Source organism: Temnothorax curvispinosus, unplaced genomic scaffold, assembly GCF_003070985.1.
Source record: "Temnothorax curvispinosus isolate PA1 unplaced genomic scaffold, ASM307098v1 QBEX01001498.1, whole genome shotgun sequence".
Classification (NCBI taxonomy): domain Eukaryota; kingdom Metazoa; phylum Arthropoda; class Insecta; order Hymenoptera; family Formicidae; genus Temnothorax; species Temnothorax curvispinosus.
In genome coordinates, this window is record NW_020211278.1 from 1,479,428 (window position 1) to 1,501,462 (window position 22,035).

A 22,035-nucleotide genomic window follows, 5' to 3' on the forward strand; every position below is an offset into this window, starting at 1 on the left:
GGGAGCGGCGAGTCTCCCGCTACCTCTTGGTAGCGCCTCATCTGGAATCGACGGCGGCGCTTAGCGCCGCCTCATAAATTCCCGATTTTACGGACGCGCATTATACTCGCCGGCGAAAAAGAGTTCGATCGGTCCGGCGCGAAAAAGCACGGTAAAACTTTCCCTCGCGCGTCGCTCGCATTATGAAACTCGACCAAGTTCGCAAAACGAGCCCGTAGCGCTATTACTCGCGCTTCGGGGATGGAATATGCGGCGCTGGGCAGAACGCCCGAGTTTTCGCGTTTACGAGGCGCGATTAAGCGTTTTATGAGTTCTATCAATTTTCGGATTCTATAGCACGCTCGCGCGCGCGAGCGCACGCGAGGATTAAGAATCGAATCGAGTCGCTTCGAGGAACCAATTGCGGATCCGCTGCGTTTTTAGCCGTCGCGAAATTATTTTTGCCCGGATACGGGCGGCGAATATGAAGAGTCCGGGAAAATGGATTTTCGTGCTTCGCGCGATTTGTATTGTAGATTGCTCGTCGCTCAGCTTTCTATTTCGGATTATTCTTGCTGCAGCGACGCGCCTCCCGTGCGGTTTCGCTTGACGATTAAAACGTTATATGTATGTCGCAGGTGTCGCGCATGGTATTAGATGTTACAAATGTGGACAGTACAACGACGGAGTTGGCAGCATTACACCGTGCATTAATCACACCGCACACATGCTGATGGAGTGCCCACACGAGGACAAATGGTGTATCGTAAGTACAACATATACATATTAATTTTCATTTCGTTTACCGAACGAAACGACGCGAAATATTTCATATGGATGTGATTACGATCACCGACGCGATCTTATGGAACGCTGCCAGAAAAATAAAAATTATATTTTACGGTACGTTCTACGGTTCAAAATTGCAACGTTGTCGAAACACCCGCGCAGCTGGAAGCGGAAGAGCTCGCTGAATTCGAGTGTTCCGTGAAAAGATAAATATTTCTTTCGCGAAAATAGGCGTTGATGCGGCGCCAACGATCACTTGACACTCTTCCAGGATCGCCTATAACGACGTTATTTACCTCTCGGCGAGCTCGCCGATGTCGGATTTATGAGATGAGTCCGCGCAAATTGGCTCGAGAGTCTTCTGCAAGCTTGCACGTCCGTTCGCCAGAAAACCTTTCAGTTTCTCCTCGTCTACCGCGAAGAAGTTCGGTATATATCGTCGTGTTACTAAAAGAATTTCTTGAATTTAGAAGAGTAATTCGCGTTCCGTGGTACTTGAAGCTAAATTTATAAATATTTACTGTTAAATATTTATTAAAGGTGAAATTTAAACCAATATATCTTGATTTAAATAATATTTTGTTATTGTTAACTAACATGAGTGTCGAAATTTATTATTTTAACACAAAACAATATTATTTCAACTTCATTGGTTTAGTTAAACTAACATTGTTTTAATTGAATAAACGACATATCGAGTAAGAGTAGTGGCGACCTATAGATATGGTTAAAACTGACTCAAATTGAATACAATTTGACACTACGAATTTAACAGTGTCCGAAGAGTCGTATCGCTTAGATGATAAATTATTTATTATAAATTATTTATTATAAAATATTGGAATATTAATTGGTAATATTCAAATATTTTAAATATTTAATTACTGAATTTAGCTATATACTTTTGTTTACTCGAACGCATATATCCGTAATGGATTTGTTTTATATCTCTACTAGTTTAAAGCGATACAGTTTTAATTCATTAATGCGAATCTAGGTGAAATATAATGTACGTAACTGATTCGTGTGTACCCATTTCTCCATTAACTATATATTGCGAATGTTTGCGCTTTTCCTCTCGGTGCATTGAAATAATTTATGAAATAGCCCAAGCTCTGTATTACCGAGAACTTACCTGTCTCCTGTGATGCATGGTCGAGTTCTGCTCTCCCCTCGACGAGAGGTAAACCTCATTATTAAATCTTTCGATCCTTCCCACTCATCGCGCAACAAAGAGAACGATGAACGGCTCCAGATGGAAATGAAACCGGAACCTGTGCTCGATATATATAATTTCGCGTTGTAATTTGCTTGGAGAAACCGCAGCTTTTCTTCTTACAATTAGTTAGAGTTCTCGCCCGTCCTTATTATCCTGAATATTTTATTATATTGTTTTCGGAGTAAATGCAGGCGAGGAGAGGAAAACATCTGCGTCACATTGAAAAGTAAAACCGGCTAAGCCAAAAACGAGGAATAAACCGGAGGGATTTATTGGAACAAGAACGATCAATATTACTTCGCGATTCGAATATAAGGGGATCAATGGCCTATGTAACGTACGTTTAGAACGCAAATGAGATTTCTGCGCATAATAAAATCTCCTGAAATCTCTTGGAATTTACTTCGAATGTTCTACGGAGTCGGCAAGCGAGGTGGAGTTGAGGTCGATGATAGTCCGTCTGTGTCTGCGACAATGGGAAACGATTGGAAACTCTCCGACTCGTCTCGGGGTGAAACGGCACGGAAGCCATTTTCTCGCGGCTCTATGAATCGCGAAGTTTACATCCGCCGTCTTAATAAAACGGTACGATCTAATCAGCATAACGGCAGAAGGTTCTCTCGTTGCTTTGTCAAGCTAAGTGAGGCGGTGTTCATCCGCAATGAATTTCCTCGCTCTTATTCCCCGGCTTTTCTCCATTATCTTCGCTTTTCTTTTCAGGATACATCCCTTTCTATCTTCTTACTTATTTCGTTTTCGTGTCGCGAACATGAAAGCTCGCACACTGAATCCAGATGGAATATTAACACGGAGTTCAAAGAAATCGATCAGTAACGATTTGAGTCATCCTTCACGATCCCGTTTCAATAGAATGAAAATGGGGTGGTCATTTGTCAGCTAATAAGGAATTTAAGAAGGCATGACTATACCTTGCGTTAAGAAACCATGCATATCTGGGATTTTTTTTTTAAATTGTCAACTTTATTCAGATAAATGTTTTCTTATTTTTAAAAATATTTTTTATAGAAATAATAAAAATTTTTTGATAAAAAAATAATGAAAAATATTCGGCTCCATACAACAGTCATCGCAAAATAAAAGTTTTTACGAAAAATTGACAACATATCTTTTATATTCTTCATTATTTTTTGATAAAAAAATTCTTACTATTTCTATGTATTTTTTTAAAATAAGAAAACATTCATAAAATAAATATAGAATAAAATTTACAATTTTTTCCACACAAATAATCTCAGAATCGCATGTTTTCCTAACGCTTCCAGGCTTTCCCCGTTAATGTTTATTCGCAAAATATATTAATTACTTTGGCTATTTATTATTCTACAAATAAATATTTATATGATTTTCTTTGGAACACCAATACCCTTTGTATATGTGTGTATATGCGCAATCAAGGGAATCATTCCCGATGTCTAATTGATTTTAATCTCCTTTCTTTCAACCTCGTTACTGCATAAGCTTTCGCTCTTCGCGAAAGGACGATGAAGCAAAGAAGAGTGTAAAAAAAAATATCCGCAACGTCGTTCATGATTCATGACTGCAAGTAACGGCACGTTGATCGTCGTTCAATGGTCAACGTTTCACCGATTATTTTTCGGCGGTACTGGATTCGAGAGCTTCGCACAGGTGGGGAGCCGATCATTTGTAACTGAATGCTCTCCGTGCACGCGATAGCGGCCGTCGGCCTCCGAAGTCTCCTCGATTTCGAGGTAGCCGACAATCTGCGGCGGCCAAGCGGAGTTCGATGCCTCCGGGCCGCCCGCGCCGAGGTGCATTCATTGCAGGCACTGCATTATTTACGCACGTGCTCCTGTCGCTTCCCCTTAGTGCACCGCCGCCGGGCATTCCGATTTGGTTTTCAAATTAGTGCCAATTGCATATGTCGCGTCGTATTAATTAACATTTAGCTGCGTTATCGGCTGTGACAGACCTACATCTGTACATCACTCTGGTGAAAGCATATCTTCTCTCTCTCTCTCTCTCTCCCTCTCTTTCTCTCTTTCGCCCATTTTTTTTTCTCAAAAACCGATGGTATCTGTAACGATTTGATGGACGAAACTTTTGGCACGTTTTAATGTTTTGAATTCGATTCAATTATTTGATCCATCACGTCGGTAAAAACCGATCGCCATCACCCAGCGACCCATTAACGTGCAATGGACGTGTAATTATCTCGAATCGAATTAAAACAGGTACACGAGTACACGGGATAAAATCTGAAATTCGTGCGAAAGCGAAGCATCAGAATGATTCTCACATAACAGCTTTCCTGCTGATCGTTTAATAAAGTAAACAACGGTTGCTCTGAAACTCCAGCGTAAATTTGGTTTATACAACGTAATAATAATGGTTGTCTAAAAACCGAGGTATTTAAAATAAACTTGTAATTATTTATAAAACAATTGGTAACAAGAGTTACGGGATCATTTTAATGACCTATCATAATTTTCAGTGTCAAATATTCTTGTTGAAAGTTTTAATAATATTTGAGATCGTGATATTTCTTGTTAAGCTGACTTTCTTGTTAGTGAAAACTGTCTTGTTACTTCGAAGAAAAATTGTTGGAGAATTTTTAAAAAATTCTATTTGCGCAGTCTTATAATGAAAAAGCTGCGTTAGTTATTAACTCTTGGTAACTCTCCCGAGTTTACCTATACTAATGCAATTTTTGTCGTAAAAATAATCTTCTTTTAAATAACGGAGGACATTTGCGTTTGCACAGCCATCGTTACTTATTAACGCCGGATACACTTCTCAGATTTCAGAGTCACGTACTATTATGAGACTATTTATATTATATGAGAAGCCTTGGTACGGAATATCTAAGTGTTATGTTCGTTTTTATGAACAGTTTTATATCGCGGCCGTTTCTATAATAAATATGTCAAAATAGATATATCTCCGATAAAATTATTTCTGTACCGTCAAGCTTGCTCGGTAACATAATCGCCGCCCTGTTCATATTTCGATTAAAAATACACACGTTCCGTATTCGTCTCGTTTGGTTAGCAAAACAATCTAAAGTTGCCAGCAGTTTTCATGTTATATCTTCACGATCGTCGCGAGATTGTTTCTTTCTGCCGAAGAGTCGGCAACAATATTTCCATTTTCTTCAGATTTTTCTGTTTCAAAGACACTCACGCCCCAGAGCGCTGTCGAAAGTACCGCGCGGATAAATTTGTGGATTTCTCCGAAACCGCGAGGAGGAATACGGGAATTTTCACTGAGCCCAGGTTGGCTTTGCCACCGAAATCGGATCGCTGCTCTCTTTATCTGCCGTTCGACGGCACACTTTTTTCACCTCGCACACGATCCGGCGTGTTCGTCTCGCATCTGCATAGAGATTGGATGGCGGCGGTATATATATTTCGGTTTGAGAGTGCGAAAGCTTAATATTCGTCCATCGCGAATCTGCGAGAATCGTGCGGAATCGAATGAAACGAGGTTGACGGGAAAGCTTGGGCGATTTTTCATTTTTCGACGATATAAAAGCATCATCTTTATTGTCCTCGACTAGAAACGACGAGGAAAGACTATAAAGATTTCAGGACGAATTTATGATCGACCGATCTTTCGCCGACTTAAAAGTCACACAAAAGTTCACGAAACTTCTTTATCACGGGGAGTGCGACCGTTTTCATAATTGCCGCTATTTCCGCGCGATACGAGAGGCGAGTTAAATGCCAGACGTCGTATTTCTTCCTGATGTATGCGAATTTTTATCAATGCTGAAAATTTACGACCGATAAACTCTATTTATTATTTAGTTTTTTAAAATTGCTTTAGCAGAGATGCTGTACTCCGCAAAAACCTTCGGATTTTTCTATCAGCCATGCACGTACGTGCCGAATCAGTAATCTTGTATCTTTATAGTATTCAATTAAGGTGCCGAATAATGCCATTGCCGAAATGTTATCTTGGATCTAAACGATCGCCGGGATTTCCGCAATTTCCGTTCGAGAATAATTTCGATTCTTCGCGAAGAGAGACCCCGCTACTCTTGAATAAGCAACCCCTTTCGGGATACCCTCGAACATTCAAAGCTTTATCACTGATTTCTGATTAGCTCTTATTTGTGGATTTCGCCGGGTGGTTTGCGTGTCGAGCTTTCTCATTAAAGAGAATTAAAGAGAAAGAAAGGTGGACCTTATATTTCTTTGTGCGCAACTTTCTTCAAAACCCGCGGGATTTTAATCAACGTTGAGTTGGGACTTTTACGGCTTTGACAATTAATCATTGGATTTTTCACTTTAATGTTCCATGCGTCGCTGCGAAAGCATATTAGCCTCGTTAATAAAATTAGCCATTGATTCTGCTTTAATCGACTTCAAAGTAAAGTAAATAATCAGCTATCACAATCTAAATTTTCAACAGCGCCGAATTGAACGATTAGGAACAAACGGAATTTAGAAGTATTTCTAATATTTCCGAGTCACAACGTCGCTGTCCAATCTCGTCGGGAAGTTAAGCGGAAATGCCTTTCCAAATCATCTACATTCCCTTACTACGTAAAATCCCAACAAAGGTCAGAATGATAAATCGGTGAACGTTCGAAATGTGGCACGCACAGCTGACGTGCACGGTCAGGAGTTCCGCGGTCAGGAGATCGGGCGCGGGCCGGTTTTTTTTCGGGCCGCGATTGCCCCGCCGGAAAATGGGGGTACGTTTTTCTCCCCCCACATCGTCGTTTCTCCCCGTGATTCATCATCTCGGCGTGGCCGTTCCTTACGGGTCTCCTCGACTCGATGGCCTCACGAGCGCCGCTGATTTTCGCACGCTAATATCGACGTATCGCCCGCGGCGACTTTTACAAACTCGGGACTCGATGAATCGAAATGCGTTCGGATATTATGAATTAATTGCTCGAGATAAAGATAAACGATGGAATCACGCGGAGTCTTAACGGATTATTCTTTAAGCGCGAGTCGCTTTCGCGGAATTTAATTTCGACGTCACGGCAATAGATGGAAACGTGACTCTCGCACTGTTAATGCTAAATTGCCGCTTTTATGCCTTATATTCCTCTCGCGTTTTTTTGCTCGCTTCATTAAACGCGATTCACTCGAACGCTATGGCTCGCTGCCCACAATTTTGTGCACCGGCGAGTCTCCGAGTAATATAATCGACACGTGAAGTAAGCTTTGAGAAGCAAATTGGGAATAATTACAACGTATTACACACGAACGTAATTACATCCTGCTTTACATCAAATATGACTAAAAGCTCCACAGTTCTCTCTCCCTCTTTCGAAAGAGGAGATAAAACCTAGAGTGTTGGTTATTATTATTACACACAATTAAATTATATATTAAAGTATTTTTGCGTTTAATGCAAAATTGCAGTCGTAGCTATTATCAATTTTATTATTACAAATAACGTAATGAGAGGAGCGTCCAATTTAGCTAACATTTCTGACGCAAAGGGTTGAAACTTTACTGCGATAATTGAGCGACGACCACCGCAGCGCTTGCCGCATCGGATTTTCATAACGCGCCTCTGCGCTGGCTGGTTTTTATCGCGAAAAAAGAGTTAAAAAAAAAAGAAGGAAACAATTCGGCCTGCCATTTTCGAGCCAATAAATCGTTGCGCGGAAGTATGTAACAGTTTGCGCGCTTAAACTGCATCGAACGTGACTGAGCGCGCGCGGCGAGATGACAGGCAGAATTGCATACCCATACGCATACGTGCATCTATAATTCAACCTCTGCCGATTTAATTGTGATCCACGCCCGGCGCAATCGATTTCAATTCTTTACCCGCTGCGATGATATCCCCGATACGTTGCCTTGAAGAGAAGAAAGAGCGAGATCATAAATCATCCCATAAAAAAAGAGAAAAAAAACGCGACTCGAAAGTGCGAGCAACTTGTTTGCATAAAATTTCTATGCAACGCATTTCTATGCACTTTTGCATTCCTATAGCCGGGGCCGTGTGTGCGTTCCTGTGGCCGGCTATCGTGGATGGATCACGCGAACGAACGAACGAAAATATTATTACAAGTCATAAATCCAATCTATCCATTTTTAACGGGTAAAAGAGAATTGATTCGGAAGTCCTGCCCGGCGTGTCGAATCTCGAACAGGCGTGGCGTTCTTCTTCTACAAATACGGAAGAAACTCGTTTGCACGATATTTTTCACCCTCGTATACCGTTACTCGCAGCGGAGTCTTCGATTTTTACCTACCTACCCTCTATCGCGCTTCCGACTTTATTTTTCCTCCGCCGACATTACCGGCGCGCACTTTGTTCGATTTTCCCCACGGTAGTTCGTAGCGCTCCGTTTTTTCGTCCGGCTCGTTTGCACCGCGAAAACGGGCGGTGCTTCTTCTACGTCGTCGCTAGTCGAATACGGGCGAAGGAGGAAGAACCGTGGAACCGGCGTGGAACCCCCATCGATCCCCCTCGACTCGTGATATATCGTTCCCTCGTCGGCGGCTCTCGAACGGCGGTGGCGCGGGCGGCACGATCGGAATTTATGATTTTCGAAGCGGCCGAAATTGTCGTTTGCTCGGAAAAATCACTGTCGCGAGGGAACAGATAGCCCGGCACTTCTGCGCCCGTGTACGACACGTTATAGGGTATGAACGGGTATAGGATATAGCGTCGTGTAGGGTGAAAACGATCGAATTCGTCCCGCCGTGCCGCATCGGGACGGGCAAAGCGCGTCCATTGCCCGAATCACAGCTGTTACCGATCATAGTGGCGTAAGTGCCATAGGTCAACGTTATATATAAGTGCCAACAGCTGTGCATATGCGTATAACATGGTGGTTTGTTTATATAGAGGCTTTTTCAGATTGCATATAAATCACGCGCCTGCAAAATTCCACGGTACGGTTTCCTTAACGTCGGAGAAATATATCGCGGATTATGAGATGTCACGCGCATCACATAGGAACTTATTTCGGTTCCATCAGAGAGCCAGCTTTATCAACGTCCGTTAACTTCAACCTTAGTTTAACTGATTCCCGGCCTGTTTTCGTAACTGAAGCTAAAATTAACCGACGGCTCGCGAAACCGGCATTTACAGATCCGCAACTTTTTTCTCCGTAACTACAGGCAGCAACAAATAAAATTCCGCACCAGAATAAATAGAACTTCGACAGAGGCAATCCTTTCCGTTCGCATACGCGTCCAACGGCGCCATTAATCTGGCAACCTAATAGATCCTTACGTCGCTGTCGGTGGTATTCCTCGCTAAATTGAATGCTTGCTCGCTCATTATTCAGTTTCTTAAGGAATTGCCGCGATAGAACAGCCGGGAGAAAAAAGCCGGGAAGCGCATAGCGGTACAAACATCGTAAACTTGGCGGTGAAATAAAATTTGCACACCCGGGTCGAAGGGTAGTTGCTATTCGCGAAAACTCGTCGGCGATGCAGAAGAGCCTTACACCTGGCGCGATAAATATCGCGTTTGCGTGTGAAAATGTATGTAATCCGAATATAAAAAGATGGCGGTTCATACGGCGAATGTGTGCGGCTAGATGTAATGTACGGACTTAATGCTCGCTCCTGATTATTCTCGACCGACAATAAACGCAGTCCTCGCTGCATACGATGCCCGCGACCGTAGATATTAAGCTGTAAATCACACGCGCGACCCGCTTGTTCGGCCGGTTCGCGGCCGAAATGTAACGGCGGCCAACAACCGTGACAGAAATTGAAATGACACGCGGCTGCATAACAGCCGTGAAATATCGCGGGTTGGCGAACTTGCTGGTATTAGGTAAGGTGAGGGGGAAAGAAATCTTTTGCGTCCCTCCGTTTCGCGACATAAAATATGAGGGACGATACGTGAAACATAAATTATGCGCGTCGCACTTTGGCCAAGACCACAAATTGAAGTCGAGGTTGGTTTTAAATTTATAAAGTTTTCTAAGAAAAAGGGTAAATTTTTTACATGTGTGTATGCGTGTGTATGTTGGAATTCTCACAAAAAATTTTATAATTTTTCCTAGATAAACATATTCGAAAATGCTAATTTGTCGATCATTTATTAAAGTAGATAACAGATTCCGTGTCTCATAAATTTTTCTACGAAGGTCAAGAATGATTGAATATTAAAGTTGTATATTTCTTATAAAATAAAAATATTAAAAAATATCGATACGTTTCCGAGTATCAATATTTTACTTCACTCAAGGGTATCGGTGGTATGAGATATATTTTTTGAAGGCAGAATCGATGCGCTTCTTCAGATACTGTGAGGATAAAAGTGCATTAGAATATCCTCGAATATTCGTTTTTCTATTTTCAATATCTTAACAGGGGGGGATGTGACTGATTCTCTCTAGAAACCAATTTCCGCGGCGAGACCTTGAAGTAAAAGTATAATAGAATACATTGAGCAGAAAAATATAGAATTGTTATTTTGAGATTCACAAAGTAATATCAAAAGGCAAGGAACATTTCTCTCCCTTTTTCTCTTTCTCTCTGTTCACTTTTAAAGTTTAATTTTTATGCTTTAAGCGAGGCATTTCATATTGCAATGGTAGCACTATGTTCTGTAAAATGGCTAATTTTTCAAAGATTTAAACCTGTTTTCTCTCTGCCTCTTTCTTTCGTCTTTTTCAATAGTTATTTATTCAATAGTTATTTATTATCTACACAAAAGCCATTTGTGTACATTTTCATATTTTCCTAAAAGAAATTTATAGATATTATTTAATTATACGTAGATATATTAAAAGTTAAAGCCAATCTATTAAAAATATGCGATTGACTATATGATTAAGAATATACTCTACACAATTACATCGTTATCCTTCGAAAAGAAAAGCTACGTCCACATCTATTCTGTACAACTCGTCGACATCCGACAATCCCACTCTTGGTTCCGCTTTTTCGCGGCTTTGCGCACCGTCGAATCCGTTTTCCTCGGACGCGATGCCGCTTTCTTGACTTCTGTTGCCGTTTCCTTCCTTCCGCGATGTTTCGCCTTTCACCCCCGACGACATCTTATACATAAAACATCCCCTTTATCCTGCGGCGGACATGCCGTCTACTTTTGCGCGTGCATAAAGATGCGCGCATTCGCGTATCCATATGCAATTCAAAATAATATCCGCGCACAATATCTACATGTAACACGCGCCGCGTGTCGCAAAGTGGACATTCTGAAAGGGTTGCCGACGCGCAACTTATCGGCGATGCGCTTCGATGCATTTTAACCGCCGCGGAAACGATACGCTGCCGCGTCGCGGCGACGATGAGACTGCGAAGGCGTCGAGACACCTTCGACATTTTAATGCGGCCTGCCTCCTATCCCTCGACGAAAACAATTTCGCCCGTGGAACGTGACATCTTAAAGCGAGCAAATTATTTTATCAGCCTCCACCTGCTTTCAACTTTGCTAACTTGCTGTAACGAATTTTGAACAGATAAAGTAAAACGATAAAGTAAAACGCCGAAACGAGTTCTCTGAAATACGTACGCGTAATATGTATCATCAATTTTGCGATGTCATAGAGGATACATAGGATTTATATTCCACTTTGTACAGTATTTTATTTCAGCATAATAGTATTTTTTTAGTTATGATTCAATTTCCCGATCATGGTAGTGGAACGTCGATGTACCAGAAGTCGCTGGTGAGAGATTAATCGATATCTTCCGCAAAGACATTCTTTCGGATGCGATCGACGAGCTGCATAGCTCGAGGGATAAAATCTTTATGCTGAAAGGGTTAATAAAAGCGCGATGGATACATATATAAAGTGATGAGCCAGGTGCGCACTTTATCAGACGCCAGTTCTGCGTCGTAAAACGAAAGGTTTATATACACGCGCGAATGCGTCCGTGTAGGTCGCTGAGTAATGTGTTTATCTGTTGTAAAAACAGACACGATAAATTCGAACGGAAAGAAAAAGAGAGAGACTTTCGAACTTACAAGCGACTGTCAGCTATCCCAATCAATGTCGCCGCGTCAAGAGCAAAACGTGTAGCCTGTGAGGCGAAATCCATTCGTCAATCACGATGATATTATGTGGCATTCTGTCATCGAAATAGTTGTATCATTTAAGATATTATTAAACGCCACAAACAAAATTGTATTTTTTGCCGAAAATAAAGAATCGAACATTTCGATCTGCTTTGAATCGCAAAATGCGACTGCAGATGTTTCCTTCATTTTGTGAGTAGAAGTATTCAAGGTATTGGATACGAAGGCACTTTTACCGGTACACATCTTGAGAAGAAAGCGCGTCGATTCTGTCTTCGAAAAGCATATGTCTTACGTCAACCGATACTTTTGAGTGAAGTAAAATATTGATACTCGGAAATGCATCGACATTTCTCTGAATGCTCTTGTTTAGGAAAGAATAGGCGTGCAACTTTTTAAAATTCAATTATTATTCTTGTCTCGTGTTTATTGAAGAATTAATAGGGCACGTCGTCTCTGATATCTACTTTAAACGATCGACTTAAGCTATTAACGTTCTTGAATATATTTACCTAAGAACTATGTAATTTTTCGAAAATTGCAATGCATGCATTAAATTTATCCCTATTTTGAAAAGTAATATAATGTATAAAATATACAGTAAATATTCTCATATTTTTAAAACTGAACCCTTAGTACATTAAATTGATTTAGATTTTGTTATTAATTGTGATCGAAGTAATAACGGGACAAGTTTCATAATAGGATTATAGAGATGCCTGTAAATATAAAAATTTTGAGATCCATCCTTCGATCATGGTGAAGATTACTTTCTTGCTTACTCAAGAGAGAACAATTTGTTGTCCCGGAAAAAGTCACGAGACAAACGTGTGACGGAATTAAACTTAGTGATCTCGCTTTTCTCGAAACTCTCGCAAACCGCGAGGTAAGCCACAAAATAAACTGAATTTGTTAGTGATCCTAATTAACGAAAGTAATTGAAATACCTAGATGTCAACAAGATAAATTAAATCTTCACGTTTTCTTTTGGTGCTACGCGCCAGGGAACCATCAATCTCCGATTTAACGTAAATTAATCCGAACGGTAACATTCCCCTGCCTCGACGTGCCCGATCGAGATGTCGCGGTGTATTCGATGGGATAGGCAAACGGAACGAATGTACTCGATTCGACTCACGCCCCTCGTCGTTTGATTGTAAATCCTCTGATCAAATATTTGATTAAAACGGTGTGTCCTATTTAACACTTCGCATCGGAAGCGTTGAGGGCGAGACTGCGTTATATAAAGCAACGGTGCTTCACGGTGGTGTCCCTGCTCCGTTTTGTTACAATCGATCGCTCATAATTGCTGCTATCGCGGCATTAAGCCTCGGTGTTATCGGGACGCAATCTGGCCTTAGGAGCTTATGTGCCTCAGCGGCAGTCTGAAGTTTTGAATATTTATAGCGGCATTACGATCGAGACAACTCGGCTCCCACGAACGTCCTCCATGGCTTTAATTATCTAGCTAATTGTAAGTCGATTCATTATGCGTCTGGTATTTTAGTTATTAATTAAGTAACTGCGTGAGGTATCAGGGAGACGGAGGATTCCTTCCTGTTCGTTAGACGTTAAATAAAGACATTCACGATCTTTCGTGGGCGATGAAATATTCTATATATATTATTTCCGTGTATATTTTTACACTTACTGCATATGTACGTGTTAGATATCCATTATATAATTTTGTCTATTCTTGTATGCATTCTTTATAGTACTCATCACGCATGTCATACTTTTAAGGCGCAGTCACGAGGTAACAATAGAAATTATGCAATAATCGTTGTTTAGTCGACGGAAAAATTCTATTGTGCAATTACCAGCGAAACCGTCATGAGCATCATGGTTGGCGTGGTATCAAAGCATACTCAGAAATCCGCAGATGCATTATCGGATACTAGAGCCGGATGAAATATCAAGGAACGTGAGTCGGGGTATCTCGTAGTGATATTTCAAAAGATCTTTTCTGTGCATTATTCCTTTGCCGTCTGCAATGCGCCGAATATCGCGTCCTCTCTTCATCGAAAAACTCAGCCCGAGCCGTTAATACTATTTGCGTTCTAACAATTGCGATAACAGATGCGAAATAATAATTTACGAAATTGATCACGGTCTTTAATTATGATGAAAAACTCAGTTTACAGATAACGAAGGATCTATCGATCTGAGAGTGAAAAATGGAATAAATATATTGGCTGCAAAATATGGAGAAACATATAATTTAATATAATTAGAAATAGAGGAACATATTCAAATAAAATACGATATCTTGAAAGTACGAGGGGGAGAAAAATCAGACTTCGTATATTTCTTACTGTTAATTATTAACCATTGCATGAAACAGTGCCGTTCATTAAGAAGAACCGAGAGAATTAAACGTTTTGTAGCTCTTTGAAAGCGGAGTCCCCCCAATGACTTGTTGTAATGAGTTTAAAGCACAGTGAAGTAAAATACGGCGCGGAGCGTGTTTCCGCGCTGACAAATGCTGCGATAGGTCACTGAATGCAGAAAGGATGTTAGAAGTCTTTTCAGAAAGAAAAACTTCGAAGAGAGAAGTCAAATGGAGCGGTGAGTGTTTGAAGGAAACCTGCAGCCGTCGAGAGGATCGTAGGTCAAAGATGTGTCCCGACTGAAACTTTACCTCCTATATCTTTTATCGCGTGACCTCGCGCGAGTCGGTTGGGAAAATTAATAGCTCGCTAGTTAAGTGTGCCATTATGCTAAATGTAGGGAAGGTTTCTTTTTATTCTGGAATGTGAAGGAAATGATATATGAAGCGCGGGGAGTGATACAGGATTAAAACGCACTTAACTGAATCCGTTTGATAGTTTCAGTAAAGTTGTTTCTTGATAATTGTTCGTTATCAACAAAAATGCATTTTGATCTTTTCAAAGATTTCGGTTAAATCGATATCATGATGAGACTGCGAAAAAGCATAAACTTTTTTTAGCATCGTATTTCTTCGTGTCTTGCCTGTCTTCCTTCCCCTCTTAAAAGAGAAATCTACGTTGCTAAACATCATAAGGGAATGTGGTTAATGTAGGGTGAGAAACGGATACGGCAGGAAATTAGCAGGGTTCACGACAATATTAATAGCTGTTTCAGACGGCACTTCTAGGGTATCGCTTTTACGCAAAAACCTGGTTTCCATCCCGCTCCTGTTGTTTCATAAGAATAGAGGGTGGATGTCAGTCTATTATATTAGAGTAGAGAATAATGTGGGAGGCTGGTTATCAGCTTTATTCCGTTTTGATGAAAATTCCCTTCCCATCTCGTTTTTGCATACTAACGACAAGTTATTTTGCGGAAGATCGATCATTCTCGGTGAGGTCCTATATAACTTTAACTATAATTTAACTAACATCTCTTTTTTAGCCATTTACATACGATAATAATACATAAATATTATAATTATAATTTTCTGATCAAAACGAGAATTGATATCCCTTTTTAAATTTAGATTTAATAATTTAATAATTCTTTTTTAAATAAAATTATTAATGAATCATTCAAATTTTCATCATACAATTTCGCTAAAAATTATTTGCATGTAACAATTAAAATTTGCTATTAGTGATTAATTTGTCAGTGTTAGTAATACATAGTGCAAGAAATTAAAGGCAAAATCAATTAAACAGTAAAAATCAATATTATTTGTGCTATAAAAATTAATAATAAATGATAAATCAATGTGTCAAGCATAAAGACATGCATTTTTATCAGGATTTTACTTCTATTCTTAATTAATTCTTCTTAATTATTCTTAATTAATTCTTAATTCTTCTATTATTCATAATTATTTTTCCCACAGCCATCATCGAACGATACGTCGCACGTCGTCCTCATCTTTTATCTCGACAAGCAATTTTTTTATTCCACAAAGAAGAAATATTATTTGTCACGGAACAGAATGGCATTCGTCTAGGTATTCAAGATGACTTCTGAATATTTAAATGCCTTTGTCTTTTGCCGACGGCAATTTTTCCTTCCTCCCATTCCTACGAGGCAACGAAATTATACGTCCATTAGCAACTGTCCGGATGTCCAATTTTAAGCGGGATACAGACAAAAATGAAAATCGTTTGCCAACCAGTATTTCACGGTCCATTTAACGGGAATCACGTCTACATTACGTAATTAATTGTACATCGCATTAGTAATTTCGTAAACGCCTGTCAGTTACCTTGTCCATTTTAAAACGCATGAAATTATATGATAAAATTGAACTTTCTGTCAGGACTCATTGATGAATTTATAGAAGCGAACCGTTCAGGCTTTCTGCAATTTCGCAATCATGTAATAATATTTCGATATTTATTGTTAAAAAATTATTATAAATTCACGCGTTGATAATAATGCGAAAAAAGTAAAGCTTCGGAAATGCGACTATATAAATATACAAAGTAATTATCTAAATATTTAAGTTTAATTTTATGGTAAGGCTAAAAAAAAATTTTTTACAGAAAATTTCAATAACATTATTTACACATGCAGGAATGGCCTGTTGAATAACATGTTCGACTTTATGTCAAAAGCGATTTATGTAGAAAGTTTGCCGTGCAGTATGAGCGATCTGGTGATATTACATTTGATGCGGTCTTCAGAAAACTTTTCTCGGCCGACTTTATAGACTATATATCGAGCTTGAAAGACGCAGGCAATAACACGAATGATTTTTGTGCGATACAATTTGCAAATGACATTCTCCAATGGAGCACCGTTGGCGGGGAATTTACATGCGTCTATAAAGCTCGAGATCCCGGAGGAAATCGGCGACAAAGTGCCACCGTCAACTTCGCGGAAACGGAGAAATGCGAGTCCACTAAAAACTTGCGAAAAACTAAAGGAGACTTAACTGTTTCAGGCGAACAAATGCCATCGTGAAAATTCGCATTTTCGTGAATCGACGATGCAACAACTTTCGTCGTTCTTGTCAAGAACAGAACGCCATTTAGTTACCTCGCACCGCGGAAAGAAGAGAAGCCGCGAAACGTGTCTATAACCCCACATTATTTCAACGAGGAACAGAAATATACGTACCAGTTTGCTATTCTTTCGAGAAGAACAATTCGATTTTATTAGTTCTGCTCGAATAAAGATTGTATTTCTATCGAATATCTTTAAAATAATAATTGTATTATCGTTTGCCCTTTTTTATACGCATATTTATTAAGATATGTTGTATTCGCATGCGGAAGTGATTTCGCGCAAACATACGTGCGTACGTATCGATATTACGAACGCAAATCCCCACAATAATGCTTCGCGAGCCACTTTAAAGTTGCTTATCTTATGGCGCCAGGCATATCGCGGGCCTCCTCTTTGTCGTATTGAATTTCCCTATGGCACTTTGCATGCATTAAGATACATGCGAACGCAATACGCGTCTCCTATAAGTCACTATAATTCGCCATGGATAGAGCGGATTCTGTGCGTATTTTTAAACAGCACGAAAATGTTCACATATAAAAGCATTAGCCACATTATATTCCATTATTGTGAATTTATGTAAATACATTGAGATAAAATGTTAAATGTCGCGCACGTGCATGAGTCACGCTTTTCTTCGTGGATTTTGTTTTCCAATTCCCGGAAAAAAATATTACAATACTATTGAATAAATTTTTAGTTATCTTAATTATAATAATTTTGATTATAATAATATAATTAACACAGTAATTTTTTTTCAATACGTAATTCTCAAAGAGTCCCCATTTTGTATGAAGTAAAATATATAACTTGCACATCTAAAAGATAATCGTACGAAAAGAATCGATCCAAAACGAGTGTGGAGCGACGAAGCGAAGCGCAGTGGTATAGTGTCAGCCGGCGAAGCCGGCAGTAGAAGCGCCCGCGATTAAATCAGCCGCTAGTAGTTACGGACGCCAACGGTCCGACGTGATAGCCGTATCTCAACGTAATATCGTAAATTCATTAATATCGTTCTATTGCGCTATTGTCCGACTTGCCGTAATCAATAGTCATGTACAAAGAGATCGAACGAATGATTTTATCTGCAGGAAACTTTTCATCCGCTATATCTGACAATATTGCAAACGAATCGAGCAAATTTCGAAAAATGACACTTTTATGAAGCTGCAAATAAGCTACTTGGGTTTGGATATATAGGGCAAGCTTAAACAACTCCTATTCTTGCAGTGGATCGTATTATCGACATGATAAACCTGGCCCCTGGTTAGCGTGTCAATTATAACCGCCTTTCTTCGCGTTAGAATCGCAATTTCACAGTTCGGCGCGCCCCTTTTAAGGAAAATTGTTCGCGTCTTGTCGCCTGTAAAGAAAACACGGCGAGCAAGGCGGGGAAGCAAGAAAGATAAGGTGGTTAACGACTTGCCGCTATTACAGCAACGATATTATCTATATATAAACACAGCAAGCCCTCCAAGGGTCTGGCTGTTATTAGCTCTGAAGCACCGTCGGGCGTTGCAACACTTTATCATTATGTTTCCACGAGGGGACGATGCGTTAATGTATCACTTAATGTCACTGGAAGTACAAGCTCAACTTGGCGGCAACATTATCGTATACTCGGGGCTCCGATATCGCGACGTCTTACGATGACTCGTAACGCGCGACATCATCGTTTGCTGCAATTGCTTCCGCTACTACAAAATTCGCGCGCTATAATCGCTCCCGAGAGAGAGCCGGACGCCGTACTTCTCGCGACGAGGTAACGCTCGAACTCACCAATGAGATCGATTCAAGTCGTAAAACCGGTTCCGTGTGTGTTACACGTACGTGTGATTTAGCGAACGAGGTTCGGGCGTACCGCGACGGCAAGGGAGGCACGGAAAAGTCAAAAAACGAGGCGCGATGACGAATCGCTGAACGCCGTCGTTTAGCCGGAGCATTCATCGTCGAGCACACTTCTCCGCTACTTTATGGCGTGTCACACGCGAAAACGAGATAAACGGTCCCGGCGGTAGCGACGCTCGTCGAGCCGCGTGCGTTTCCGACGCGGTCGCATTATCGTCCGTCGCGGTGAAAAGAAAAAATGAAAATCAGGATGGCGCGGCGCGCAAAAAAGGATCGACCGGCTCGTGCCAGATTGATATCGCCGTCGCGCGCGCGTTTTCACCATGCCCGTCCGGAACGGGTTCGATTGCCGTCTCGCTATACCCAGCTATACTCATCGGGTCGCCGATTGATTTTATTTACCCGCCTTTTTTTCGCCAGTTAGTTATTTCGCGTCGTTAACGCTGCGCGTGTCCATTCGCAAGTGATAGGTATCTCCGTTGATGGCTGATGGATGGTGCAGCTGATGTAGAATCTGCATGGATAGAATACCATACACACATTTGCGATTTACGAGATATAAAAGTGTGATATGCGCGACGCACCTCGATTTTTCGGTCTTTCAAAATTGATCGCGAGGCGAGCAGTCGCATTGAAATTTTATGAGAGAGACTGATAGCTTTTCAAGTTGTTCCTAATTCAACAAGATAAAATTCAACGGTTTAATATAAATTTTATAGAAACTATAAATTCGCGAGTTTATTTAATCATAAAAAAAATAATGCTTGAGGAAAGATTCCAGGATTCGTCTATATACTTATATAGCTGCTTTCTCTCCCTCTCGCCTGCCTCTCTCTTTTTCTCCCTTTCTTTCTACAAGTTTACATTTTTATTATTAGAGGCACATTATGTGCTGCGCTTGCGGCGTCATGTCAGAGAAAATCGCGGAGCCTGCCGCGGCGCGACAAGCTGTGTACGTCTTATCCATCTCTTTCTCCCTCTCAAGTCTTCTCTTCCGCGCTTCTTTGCACGTCAGATAAAACGCGCTTCTCTTCTTACTTGTAGAGCTCTTTTCCATCGGACCAACACTCGCTTACGGGTTTTTCTCCGAGTTTATTCAACGCTCTTTACGATCGCGTTTCCACTCCACAGTCGTGACGCTCTTTATGAAAACCGAAAACAACGAATGCTTCGTTTCGAGTACGCCCGTCGAGACATAAATGTTTCATTTTTTTTCCGTGAACGAATAGAAATATTTTCTATTCGCATCGTTACACAATTCCTTCGTGTCATCGGGAATCCGATATATTCGGAATGACAGAATTATGTCATTCCATTTGTCTCGATAATTGTACGCGAAATGTATTCTAATACCGTTATTAACGTACTGATCCATATAACTGACAAGTACAAGGGATTTGTTGAATGTGCTGCATTATATCGTACAACATATGAAGCTTTCAGCACAACTAAACTGTTTAAGCATTGAGCATCACGAAAGTCCCGTCGTCTAGCTGTCTGCCAAGCTGTCTTAAACTCCTATTACGTCTTTCACGCTAGATAATTCTATTCTCGATTTCCGTTCCTCCCTTCCTCAATGATTATCCAACTTGAGACACGGTGTTTCATTAGTTTCCGATCGTTGTTCGCTATTTCGAAAATCGGCGCTCTTAATCGTTAGCTATCCTTTGGAAGTAGACCATATCGTATGGAATTATGTGAAATTGCTAATATAATTTTAAATGAGTAATTACACGTTAAAAGGAAAATATTTTTATCAGCCTACAATGTCTGCAATTAAAAAATGCATATCTCTGTGAGTCTCGAAATCTCCTTTAGTGTGGAAGTGAGAGCAAATTGAATTCCATCGTTATTTTGCTTTTATCACTTTTTTTATCACGCACACGTGGAATGCATGCATTCACGCAGAATCGGATCGTTTACACGGTAATTTTGAATCGTTACAGCTACCGTAACTCGGCGTTTATGTCGCGTCGTTGTGATGGCGACGTACTAATAACAACGGCGATGATAAACCACCTTTATCGCTTTGGCATGCCCGCGAAAGGAAGTGCTCCGTTTTGTGGCTGGGCGGTATCATCATTCTCCCGAAATGTCATAACGCGCGTAACTAAATATAATTTATTATTTAAGAGTTACGCCACGTAATCCTCGACGCTAACTCGGGTAAAAGAACGCAATATCCGCGCCGGCAATATAACGCAACAATATGTTGCATCGTTATGGCCGCCGTGTCGTCAGGCGAACGATGATTTTCTAACGAATAGTTCAGAAAGTAGGTCGAGTCTCGCGTTACGGATGCGTCTGTTTGCTCTGATGCCGATTAACAAGCCTCGAAACATAAATGTCGTTGCAAATTTCATCAAGGAAGAGAATTTGATATAGGATTACGGAAGATGAATCTAATTGCCAACGCGCCCAAAGCGAATAATGCGCGTTTTGTGAAAATTAATCTTTGAAATATAAAATTAATCTTGCTACCTGTATAATGGGAAACATTTTGTACCCAAAATTTACAACAGTTTATACGCGTATAAATATACAAATATACAATATATTATATATAGATTTATAGGTGTATAAAGGCTTATAGGTCGAAGGATTAAATATTTCGTTGTGTAAATCGGATTTGTTATTCCGGGCATTGTGTGTACATTGCCCGAAAATAATGAATAATTAAATCTATAACTTCGCGTTTATTGATAAGCACATATCTGCGTATTAAAAAAGCAAACGGACCAACGCGCGAGGTCAATTAAAGTATATATTATATATATAAACACCTGTGAAAAAATAATATAAATTTAATTATGTCGCAAAAAAAAAGTTTTACCGTTTATTTCGCTATAAACAGCGACGATAGTGGCAAGATAGTCGTCTGATGTATGACAGCTCGGATCGATGAAGCCGATAAATTCGCGCCAGCGAAGCACTCAGCTCGTTACCCAAGACACAAATGCGCCGGTACTTATCGCCTTATCCCATAAGTAAATTTCCAACGGCGGCACTCGCATTTACTCAGTGCGAAGTAGCTCGCACTCTTGTCGCGTGTCGTTAGCCTCGTCCATTATTCGGTTACTCCGCACTTTCGGGATAAGTGAAACTCGCCGGAGTTATGTAGATACTTGAGACATCCGCATCGTCGATTCACTTCAACCGACGGAGAATAGTTGCGAATGCCTTCGACGTTACAAAAGCCTTATATGAATAAGCCCGACTTGTGAGAATAAATTTCTCGAGAAAAATACGTTTTAAAATTTAGCAACGTTTAAGTATCAATTGTTTAAAATTAACTATGATATTTCATATAC

The 22,035-nt window shown here is 40.3% G+C and overlaps 1 protein-coding gene across 1 annotated transcript in view; it reads left to right on the top strand.

Moving 5' to 3' along the window:
- The window catches only part of LOC112465294, a 75,903-nt gene that overhangs the window by 46,556 nt on the left and 7,312 nt on the right, over positions 1-22,035 (top strand). Inside the window, exon 3 of the mRNA XM_025032790.1 lies at positions 618-745. Coding sequence (XP_024888558.1) covers positions 618-745 — 128 coding nt within the window. The remainder of the gene's footprint in view (positions 1-617; positions 746-22,035) is intronic.